The following is an 11,703-nucleotide window of genomic DNA, read 5'->3' as shown; positions in this document are numbered from 1 at the left end:
TGTACTCCTTTCAAACTACCCACCCTGAGCAAGGAAAGAACTGTACTCTCTCCAGCAAAGCACCACAACAGTGGTTGCCATAACATCTTAGGAAGCACCATCAGGCAAGGGCAATAGGGCCCATGCACTGTATTTTTCAAACCAGACAGGTGGGGCAGTAAGGCACCAGAAGTCCTCTGGCCATACCATCTGTCCCAGTGTCCCAAGGCCCTATTAAACCAGAATTGTATAGCATTGCAGACTGGGGCTGATTCTGTCCCATATCTTGGAATGATGCTTCCTGAAGCTGCTAACTCTGTGGGACTTTCTTTGTGCTCAGTGGTCCAGAAACTGTGTTTTGTGCAGAATGCTGTTGTGGCAGGATTGCTGACAGGAACAAGACCCTGGCAGCGTATGGCACCCCCTGTTCAAAGATCTGCACTGACTACCAATTTGTTGCCATGCCAAATTCAATGTGTTGCTCTTTGTAAAGCTACGAACAGTTTGTGACCAGTTTACCTGAAGAACTGTCTTAAACCAGGCACAGGGAACCTTGTGCTCTCCCAATGTTGCTTAAGTACATCTCCCATCAGCCGCAGCATGCATGACAGGGGTGATGGGAGTTGAAGTTCAGCAACTTCTGGGAGGTCCAAAGGTTCTCCACCCCTAGCCTAAACCTGAATGCAGCTCCTTGAAGGCTTCGATTTGCCAGGGTGGCACTCTTGCAGTCATCACAAAATGTTTGCTCTGCATTCGTGAGAACTCAAGTCTTTGGCATCAGTGCTATGCTGACTGGCTTTAGGCAGGCCCCTGCATTGTTGTTTTTGATGCCTACTCAAACCTTTTTTGTTTAGGCCAGACATGCAATTTTATTAGGTGTGTTTTAAAAATCTGTTGATTTTATCTATATTTAGATAATGATTAAGCAATACGTAAATCTGTTAAAATTAATAAAACTTTTACAAGGGTTTGCAGATCTGGGGAACTGCCAGAATCTGAGACTGTGCTGAGTTTCCTCCTCTTCTACAGGCACACAAGCTTCTTGGCTTGCCTGAGGCTTGTGTCCTTTGGCCAGCCAATCTTTGTGCAAAGCCCATAAACAGGCAACATACAAATAGTAGCTATGACAGCAGCAGGAAGGTTAGAGAGGCTAGGGGCAGATATAGAAGCACTGGGGGGGGGGGGGCTCGAACCTGTTGCCCTCCACATGTTGCTGAATTGCAATTCCCATACCCTTGAGCTGTTGGACATGATGCCTGAAGCTGATGGGGAGTTGGGAGTTCAACATCTGCAGGGCAACAGGTTAGACACCTCCACTCTAGGGTGTCCTGGGGAGAGGCCCAATCAGGCGCCACCTGCCTTGTCCATAATGTGTGGATCAGAAGGCTGGGAGAATATTCAGAAGCAGTGGCATGGGACTGTGCCACAGAGAAACATCTTCCATTGTTATACAAATGGGGACATGGGGTGTGGACATCAAGGCCAGAAGAAAGGCTTTGCTGTTACTGAATTAATTCTTACGGATTTCATATTGTGTTAACATGAAGGTGGCTTTGTTGACTTGTTTTATAATTTGAGATTTGCTATATTTATTACACTGAGTTTTTGTACCAATTGAGCTGGTTTCTGGGCTTCCCTTAGGAAGGAAAAGTGGAGTTTAAGCAATAAATGGAAGCAAATGAAACATCACAATTGCAAAAAATGGCTCTGTGATCACCCCCTCCCCCGACTATCTGATTCCATTCATCAGCAGCCAGGACTTCAAATCCTCTGGCAAAAGGGCCCCTAGCTTTTCACATGTATCCAGGGGCATCCACACCAATGGAAACCGGAGGCACAGATTTAGTAGACATTTATTTATGTACACACTTATACACACAGTTCCCAAGCGGAGAGGCCTTGCCTTCCCTCTTCAGTGCTCTCTTGTTTGCAATTCAGTTCCAGTCCACATCGATTCTACATAAACCCACCGGACGACAATTTGGGAAGGGAAAGGGAGAAATGCACACCCAGAGGCGGGGGAACCCTCCCTCCTACACCCCCATTGCCTCTGCAGAAAGGGACCACCAGACAATGTGAGGGAGCTCCTTTGCTTTGCTTTAAGAGGATGGACACCCACCCATCTGGTGCAAGTTACCTGGCTGAGGAATGCCTAGGGATCCAACACCTGGAGCCTTCAGGCCACTATCCTAAGATGTCAATGGGCAAAAGGAGTGGGAAAGAGTTCTGGGGCAAGTGTGGATGGACCATAAGGTGCTTTTTGCCTGGTCAGTGCACTGCAGCCCAGCCTCATTCGTTGCACCGTGCCCACTGAAGTAGAAATAAACCCGGTTGTGTTATTTGGGCCTGGGCCGTTCTAGTTGGCAGAGCTGTGCCTCACTCTTGATTGACTGCTCTAGAAGCACAGCCAGCTGTTGCCAAGGTCACCTGTATGTCATTCCACCACCCTTGTTAGGCCCTTGGAGGCACTTGAGCTCCCACGCCACTTGCAGGAGAGACGCACGGCTAGTGCCGCCCCCCGCAGTGTGGCACCCAGTGCCCTGCACTCCCCCAGCTATGCCTCTGCAATGGAAAACCTGATGCTTTCCACTGATCCATGGTTTAACCCCATAACTTTTTCAGACACCAAGGCATGTCAAGAAATCAGGGTCTCCCTTGAGCATATACAGAGAATAGCTCCTTCACTGCCAAGTGAAGACATTTGCTCTCTCCCACCTCTCATAAGCCTTTACGATGATGGGGAGCCAGTTCCCAACAGAGAAAGATTTGTGTGCCCGATGGTGGGGTTGCACTCTGTACATGGGTATGCACTCTGTACATGCTCAAGGAATTGCTTCATCATTCTGCCTTCATATTCCAAAAGCAAAAAAATGGTGGGGCAGAAAAAGGAGATGTGGGGGTGGGGGAGCTGCGGTCCAGGAACCCTGGCTTAAAGTGAGGCCCTGAAAAAATAAAAAGGAGACAGATATATCTTGGGGGTCTCTCTGGGTATGAGAGGTCTTTCCCCAACACCCCTGGTGGAGAAAAGTCCCCAAAACTTAGGAGAAAGGCATTGGGGAAATAGAAAGCAGAGATAGAAAGCAACTTGGGCCTCCAGAGGGGTTGGCTGAGTTGGGGGATGCACTAGAAAAGCAGAGAGGCTCCCATTCAGAAGCTGGCAACCTGGCCCTTTGCCCCAAGATTTCACCTGTGCAGCTGCTGCCCATTCTGAAATGCCGCCACTGTTATTGTTTTCAGGTCAATTCATTCTAGACAATCAGGGCTGGAGAAGGGGCAGAGCAGTGCACCTCCCCCGCAAACTGGCCTCAAACTCCCCCAGATGTAAAAAGGAGGGGGTGGGGTAGAGTGATCCCTGATCTCTTATTAGCGCTGGGATTGAGAGGAAGGGTTTACACCGAGTCTGTGAGCTGGGGCGCCCACTTTGTAAGGAAGACATCCCCATGGCTTCCTTCAGCTCCTCCGAGCACCTGCGTGCAACTTGGCTGCCCCCCTCTCCAGGGCTCCACTGGCACCTTAAGGAAGAACCTGCCCCCTTTTCACAGCCCTAGTGCAAAAACAACCCTTCCCCAGGTCCAGAGCAGGGGGCATGGGACGCTCTCGACGGCAGGAGGGTCCATCACGACTGGCTGCTCCCAAGCCCTACGTCCCTGCCCCCCCATAGCCATGAGTGACCAGAGGCTGTGATTCCGGGATGCCAAACAACACCCAGGCCTGGACGAGGCTTTACTTGACATGCTCGGCAGCATGTGAGGAGCAGTAGTACTTCTTGTGGGCAATGAAGGTCGACAGGCTGCTGAACTTGATGTTGCAGAGGCGGCAGTACCTGTGGTTGCCGTTGGCCACAGGGGTGGGGGGTCCTTTGCCCAGTGGGGTCTGCATGCTTTTGTCCGTGTACCCAGGAGGGGCGTTGGGTGTTGCCTCAGGCAAGGGAGAGATGGGCAAGGGGGCAGGAGGGGAGAGGGGGAGAAGGGGCTGTGGGGAGACGGTAGGGCGCGGGCTCCCGTTGGAGACGGAAGGAGTGGGAGGCTCCTTGCCGTTGAAGCTGTCCTTGCGCAGTCTGGGGAGGGGCTGTGGCGGGGAGGCAGTGGGCAGCGGCGGGAGCAGGCTGCCCTCCGCCAGCGTCCGGGTGGCCTCTATCAACGTGGCGCCAGCCACCGTTTTGGCAACAAATAGGCCATGGGCATTGCGGAAATGCTCCACCAAGTCTCCCTTAATGGCTCCGTTGAGCGGGCAGTAGGGGCACACCACCAGGGGCACCTTGGTGCCTGGGAGGTGCAGGGCTTTGGCATCCAGGTAGCGCTGCGGAGGAGAGTCCAGGCCAGGGAAGGCAGGTGGGGGTGCTGCAGGGCTCACAGAAGGGACCCCCTTCTCTACTTTGACTAATGCCGCTTCAGGTTCCTCGCTCAGCCCTTCGGGGCTGCCTCGAGGTTTCGGCACAGCTGGGACGGCCCCTTTGATCTTCTGCAGATGCTCCAGTGTGCTGGGCTGCAAGGGTGTGGCCGGGCAGTAGTACTTCTTGTGGGCCAGGTAGCTGTCCAGGCTGTGGAAGCTGATGCGGCAGGCTGTGCACTCGTGGTAGTCGGCCAGCGGTAGGAGGGAGGCCGGCAGCACTTCCGCACCGCTGTGGAGACGGGGCTTCTTGCTCAGGTCAATGGGGCCGTCCGTGTCGGGGCTTGAGCTGGGGGAGGGGGCAGCCTTGACCACGGGAATGAGAGCTGGGACCACGGGGGGCACCTCGGGGTGGGTGGCATCCGGGGCACCGCTGAGCTGGTTGGCGGCATTGTGGATTTCGTACAGCTTGCGCCGCTTGCGTGTACGGATCGGCTGGGGGAGGAAGGGCACCTTGCCCGCAGCGCCAGCCCGCCGCAGTGGCGGGTCGTGGCGGGAGGCACAGTAGTAGCGCTTGTGCACCATGTACGTCTCATGGCGGCTGAAGCGGATGTTGCAGGCTTCGCACACAGTCCGGCTGGGGTCATCGTCTGGCTCCTCCATGGAGCTGCCCCCAGGGCTCCGGCTGTCCTCACTGATGCGCCCCGTCCCATCGGCCTCAGGGGAGGGGCTGGTTTTTGCCCCACCCTCCTCCACCTTGATCTCTTGCTTGACCTCTGGGACACTGGGTGGGCTGGCGCCTGGCCCAGCTTCCCCCTCAATTGTGGCCTTGCTGTCTCCCGGTAGTGGGGGCGAGAGGAGGACTCCAGGTGTGGGAGGGCCTTTGGGGGGCACTGAAGGAGCCGCCTTCAGCTTGCGAGGGCCGGGGGGGCTCTCCTCTGCCAAACGGCGGCTGGAGCAGTACAGCCGCTTGTGGACGTAGTAGTTGTTGATGTTGTTGAAGGTGATCTCGCACTCAAAGCAGGTGGCGCCCTTGGGCACTGGGGTGCCTGGGAAGAGGACAGGGGGCACCACGGTGTGGCCTTGCTTCAGGCGGCTGTGCACCAGCTCCGACATCTTGGCCAGGATCTCTGAAGCTTGGGGCACCACCGTGGCCTCGTGGCCAAACATGTACTGGGGGAGAAATATCGTGCCACCAGGTGTGCTTGACCCGGGCTCGCTGGGCACTGGGCTGGACCCGGGCGTGGGGCTGGTGATTTCAGACTTCACCTTTACTGAATGCAGGCTACGTGGAGAGGATGCGCGAGAGGAGGCGTCTGGCTCCAGCTCAGGACCAGCGGTTGCCCCTGTCTGGGAGGTCCCCTTGAGGGCTTCCCCCTCGTCTTCAGGCTCCTCCTTGATCTGCACTACTGTCACCCCATCCCCCAGTGTGGAGGAGAAACCTTCTTGGGGTGGGGAGCCATTTGCCGCTTCCTCCGTAGGGGGCGCCATCACCCCCTGTGTTGCCAGTTTGGCAGGGGTGTCCAGCTGGCTCTGGGCAGCCTTGGGTTCCAGGCCTGGCAGTACAGCTGCAGCGGTGCTGTGCAGGACCACGTGCTGTTGGAGGCTGAGCAAGCAGTCAGCCACATAGCCACAGAAGCTGCACTTGAAGGTGGAGGCTGGGCCTGGCGTGTTCAGACCTGTAGGGAGAAGGAAGAGGTGCTTAGGTAGTGGCTCAGCCATATCCTCACAGCCCTGAGGTGGCTGGCTGTAGCATTGTCACTGAATCTTGTAATTTTTGGCTCAGAGATCTACGGATTGTGGCTGTTTGTAAAGCTTGCCTGGGAAGCAAAATGGAAATTATTCCGCCCAGATTCTTCTCGGGCTCAGATTAAAATCCTATCTAGAAAAGAACAAGTCCTGCTCCAATTCCTCCCCAATACTGGCCACATACCTTCTTCCTTAATGCTTGGCCAGTAGTGGAATGGAAGGGATTTGGGGAAATGTACTTTTCCCAACACTACTGGCCAATAGCACTAGAAAAAACTACTTTTCCCAGTGCTCCAAGCTCCTAGGTAGCCAAAGAGTGGGGGCAGCAGGGAGGGAGATTTCCTCCCTCCCACTGCTCCTCTGGCCCAGGCAGCAAGTCATGTAGACAGGCAGGTGAATGGGAAGATTCAGACCCTGTTGCTTTATCACAGTCCCATACCAAGGGCCATGATGAGGTCTGAATTAGCTTGGAATCAAACTCAGAATGAACTGAGGATGTTTCCAGGTCACAGAGAAAAGCAGTTCTGCTTTCTGAGCCTGACAAGGGGTGTTCATCTCATCATTAGTTCCCCGAGCATGCTTCTTCCACAAAGCTTGGCTGTATATGTGACACCCACAGATAAGCCCCTCTGTGGACACAACCCCCAAACTGACTCAAATCTCTGCAAGTTCCTGTCTTCTTAAAACAATTTATGGCAGCCCATCCCATTAATATTATTATTAAATAAAGTAAAAATTAATGGTAATGAATTTCATACAACTAAGTCCTACTCAGAGTAGACTCACTGAAATAAATAATTATATATTAATTAAAACAATAAATATTAATATGATGATGGTAAGAACCACAACATAAAATTCTATCCCACCTCCGCTGTAAGAAGCTCAAGGTGGTGTGCATAGCTCTTTCTCATTTTATCCTCACAACACCCTGTGAGGCTGGCTTAGCTGGGATTTGAACCTGATCTCTTCCTGATCCTAGTTCTAGACCCAAACCACACCATGCCACGTGCCTGACTTACCTGGGGCCAGGGGCTTGGTGGCCGGGGCAGAAATGGTGGTGCTTTGGGCGTAGACCTCCCCCTTGGAACCTGGCTGGCAGATCATATGATTTGTGACTAGGTGACTGTAGAGGATGTCCCTGGTGGTGGAGATGAATCCGCAGCTGTGGCAGACGCCTGTAGAAACAAGGGAGAGTGCTAAGAAATCAAGATGTATGAAGCCGCCTTCAGGCTGAGACCACCTACCAGCCCACCTAAATCCAGTGCCATCCACTCTGACTGGCAGCAGCTCTCCCAGGTCTCAGAGAGGGGTCCTTTCTGAGCCCTGATACTCAACTGCTTCCCTAATGGAAGATGCTTAGGATGAACCCAGGGACCTTCTGAAGGCAGAGCTGGTGCTATACCACTGAACCAGGGTCTAATATTTTGTCGGGCTTTGAGTGTGAAGTAGGTGAGCAAGAGCTCCACACATTAGCAAGGGTGTGAGGTCAGCTGATGGAGGGAAGCACTGTTGACTGCACAGAGGAGGACCTCCAGACAGCTCTGCTACGCTACATGCAGAACAAGGCCACCTAAGACCACCCTTAGCCCATCTAGTCTAGCATCTTGTTCTCACAGTGGCCATTCAGATGCCTCTTCTGGGAGGCTCAGAAGCAAAACCAGAGTGCAACAGCAACTCTTCCCACTTGCAATTCCCAGCTGCTGGTGCTCAGAGTCACTGGGTGGTTTTCAACTATGTCTTACTCAAAACAGACCCATGTAAATGAATGACTAAGCTAGGTCCATTAGTTCTAATACATCTCCTCTGAGTAAAACTGAGCTGAATACCACCCATACTGTCTCTGATCCTCAAGGTGGTATAACGCCATCATGAGTTGCCACTGGATTGTTGAGCGGGCAGGAGGACCAGCACTTTTGTGTCTATTTATTTCATTTATATCCCACCTTCCCCTCCAAGGAGCTCAAGATGGCTTCCTGTTTGTGGAATGCTCTCCCCAGGGAGGCTCACCCCGGCACCTTCAATACTTATCTTTAGGCACCAGGCAAAAACATTCCTCTTGTCCCAGGCCTTTGGCTAATTAAACAACCCATGGCCTTTTCAACTGTGGTTGGACCCAGGGGTATTGTTTTTGTTATGCATTTTTGTGTTTCTATATTGTAAACCGCCCTGTGATCCTTGGATGAAGGGCGGTATAAATTTTTAAAAAAGAAACAAAAATCCCAATAGAGGTACATGGTTCTCCCCCTCTCCTCACTCAGCTCCTGCAACAATTCTGCGAGGTAGGTTAGGCTGAGAGGCAGACTTTGGTCCAGGGTCAGCTGGTGAACCTCATGTCTATGTGAACCCCAGTGTCAGGGGTTCAGGAGCAGAGGCAAGGGCAAGGGAGGAAACAGAGAGCGAGGGGGAGGAGGCAGAAGAAAAGATGAGTGATGACGACGACCCGAGATCTCCGAGTCTTTCCAGTGAATCGGAAGATTCACAGAAAGGAGCACCAGTGGCCAGGGCAAGGGGGGAGCCTAGGGGGACACCCCAGCAAGATAGAGCCAGAGGGGACTCAGAGGAGAGCAGTTGGAAATCGGGACCAGCGTCACCGCCAGAGAGCAGGGAAGAGGAAGGGAGCCAGGGATTAAGCACTGGCAGCTCACAACAGGGGGGAGGGCACGAGTCAGGAGTGGCCACACCTCCATCGGGGAGCGAAGAAACGGTCAGACGGAAAGTGGAAGGTTGGGCGCGCGCGCCAAGTTCAATTGCACAGGAAAGTGACGCAGTAGGCAGCCCTGAAAGAGAGCCAGGTCCTAAAGCCCGGCGCAAGGAGACAGGAGGGTCCGGGGGGTCGGCGTCAGAAGAATCCAGGAAGGAAGAGACCCCGGGGGGCAGAGGGACCCAGAGGAGAACAGTCAGGCGGAAAAGGTGGAGCAGGGCTAGGATATTAAGTTGGTGCACAAAGGGCGGAGACTCAGACGGAGCTTCGCCGATCTAGCCACTAGACGTAGAGTTGCACGCAGTAGCGTGAGAATGGAAACTGTAACTCAATAAAGACTTTTACTTAATGATCGCTGGCTAGCGTGATCCTCTGTGAGCTAGGATCTGGAAGCAACTCTGACAGTAAGCTCCGTCTCTTAATTGTGGGCATCTACAGCCTCGAGGTGAGGAGAGAAGCAGGTGCCTACTAGCGAGCTCACGAACGGCAGACGACATGACGGCTGAGCAGCAGATAGCGGAACTCAGAGAAGCAGTGTCACAACTGAATGCCGAGGCTCTCGCATCCAGGAAGAGAGAGGAGGAGGCAGCTGCCGCCTGCAGGGATCTCCAGGTCAGGTTGGACATGCTTACTAAGCAAGGGCAACTGACACCCAAACAGGAGGGAATTGGGTTGGCGAGACGAACAGGCGGTCTGGTCTCTCACTTCGATGGGAATCTGCAACAGTACCCCAACTTTAGAGCAGATGTAATGTGTGCACTGCAACTGCTGAAAAAAGACTTTAGAGATGAGCAAGAGAAAGTGGGATTCATCATGTCCCATTTGCATGGAGATGCAAAAGCATGGCTGCGCAATTTGTGGAGGGATGGGGATCCGGCGCTCCAAAATGCGGATGCCTTTATTAAAGCGATGGATGGGTGTTTTTTATCAAGCATTGACGTGGATCTTGCTCGGCAGCAGATACATGGACTGAAGCAAGGGAGGGCCAGCGTCAGGCAGTACCATGCACGCTTTTTCGCTTTGGTCAGTGCCCTGGAATGGGACAGAGATTCGGCTCCTGTAAGAGACCTGTTTTGGGAGGGATTGCACGGCTCGGTTAAAGATGAAATTGCGAGGGGGGAGAGACCCCGGACCACGCAGGAGATCGTTCAGAGGGCGCTGGCAGTGGGGGTGCGGCTGAAAGAACGTCCGTGGAGCAGGGACGAAGGGCGTGGCGGGCGCGAACCAGCCAGGGGCTCCTCCTTCCTTCCCAGAGAAGCAGCGCGTGCGCAATCCACGCATCCACCAGGAGGAGGGGTGGAACCTATGGAAGTTGGAAGTGCAAGGGCTCAGTCAGCAGCCAGAGCCCTAGCACCGGCAACAGTGAAAGCGAAGCCTCCTAGAGGGAACAGGAAGTGTTATATCTGTGAGGATCCACAGCATATGGCGAAAGAGTGTCCCCGGAGGCTCCACAAGCACACTGCAGCCTCAGCAATGGTAACTGCAGCAACGCAGCAAGGAGTACCACAGCAGGGAAACGACGATGTCTGGCTGGAGGAAGAGGCACTGGGGCCCAGCCAGACGTGTCAGTGAAGCAGTCCCCAGAGATTTTACCGCCCATGGACCCCCTCCCGCCCAAACCAGTGGTGAGGCTCACCGCATCGCTCCAGCTGCCCAATGGAATCACCATGGACGTGCCAATCACCATTGACTCAGGAAGCAATGCGGACTTTATAGGGCAGGACTTTGTCGACCGGCACGCTATACAGTTGCTGCCTGCCACGCTGCCCCTGCAGGTTGTCACGGTGGATGGCAGGGAGCTGCTAGGGGGGCAAGTGGTGAAGCAGACGCCACCAATGGTGATGCGGCTTGGGAATCACAGGGAAATCATCAGCTTCAACGTCACTCAACTATCGGACACGCCCATTGTATTGGGCATGAGTTGGCTGGACAAGCACAGCCCAACGCTGGCTTGGTACCAGAGGCAGCTGACCTTCGGCTCTTCCTTTTGTGCTGAACACTGCATCATGCCCCGGCAGGAAGGAGAGGAAGAGGAGTCACAGCTGCTGCTAGGCACGCTGCAAGCGATTCCCCACAAGTACGCAGAATTTTTGGAGGTTTTCTGCGAGAAGGAGGCAGACAGGCTGCCCCCCCACAGACCATATGACTGCAAAATTGACCTGCTGCCAGGGGCGGCGCTGCCTAAAGGAAAGCTGTATTCCATGTCTGAGGACGAACTGCAGGAACTCAAAGAGTTCATAGATCATAATTTGGAGCGCGGTTTCATCCGGGAGTCCAAGGCAGCGGGGGGCAGTCCTGTATTCTTTGTTAAGAAGCGGGACACGCCCCAAAAAAGGCTTGTAGTGGACTATCGCATCTTAAACAGTGTGACCAAGCCATCGGACTTCCCCATGCCCCGAATCGACGACCTCCTCGCAAAGGTACGGAAGGGCAGCGTGTTCACCAAGTTAGACCTGCGAGGGGCGTACAACCTCATTCGCATGCGGGAAGGAGATGAGTGGAAGACAGCCATGTTCACGCCACTGGGCACCTACGAATATAGAGTTATGCCTTTTGGATTGCAAAATGGCTCCCACGTTTTTCAAGCGTTCATGCATCACGTGTTGGCGGGGCTCCTCTACAAGACGTGCGTCTGTTTCTTAGATGACATCCTGATATTTTCGGAATCGCAGCAGGAGCATGACAGACATGTCAAGGAAGTGCTGAGCAGGCTGCAGCAGCATAGGCTCTACGCCAAGCTGGAGAAGTGCCAATTCGACGTGACGGAGGTGGATTTTCTGGGCTACAAGTTGTCTGACAAGGGGCTCGCCATGGACAGCGCCAAGGTTCGAGCGGTGTTGGATTGGAAAAGCCCACGCAACCGGAAGGAGGTCCAACGGTTTGTCGGCTTCGCGAACTTCTATCGCAAGTTTATCAAAGGCTTCGCTATGCAGACAGCGGCC

At 53.9% G+C, this 11,703-nt stretch overlaps 1 protein-coding gene across 5 annotated transcripts in view; it reads right to left on the bottom strand.

The window, feature by feature from the left end:
* Positions 1-3,671: 3,671 nt before the first annotated feature.
* ZFPM1 (zinc finger protein, FOG family member 1) overlaps positions 3,672-11,703 on the bottom strand; it is a 119,139-nt gene continuing 111,107 nt past the window's right edge. For all 5 annotated transcript variants that reach the window (XM_081202599.1, XM_081202595.1, XM_081202596.1 and 2 more), the window contains 2 exons: positions 7,080-7,235; positions 3,672-5,987 (listed from right to left, as the gene is read on the bottom strand). In XM_081202599.1, the coding sequence (XP_081058725.1) occupies positions 3,703-5,987; positions 7,080-7,235 (2,441 nt within the window). In that variant the 3' untranslated portion in view covers positions 3,672-3,702. The remainder of the gene's footprint in view (positions 5,988-7,079; positions 7,236-11,703) is intronic.

Source organism: Podarcis bocagei (assembly GCF_964188305.1).
Source record: "Podarcis bocagei genome assembly, chromosome: 7".
In the NCBI taxonomy this organism is placed as follows: Eukaryota; Metazoa; Chordata; class Lepidosauria; order Squamata; family Lacertidae; genus Podarcis; species Podarcis bocagei.
Note: the sequence above shows the minus strand (reverse complement) of the source record. Positions and strands in the feature narration are given on the sequence as shown.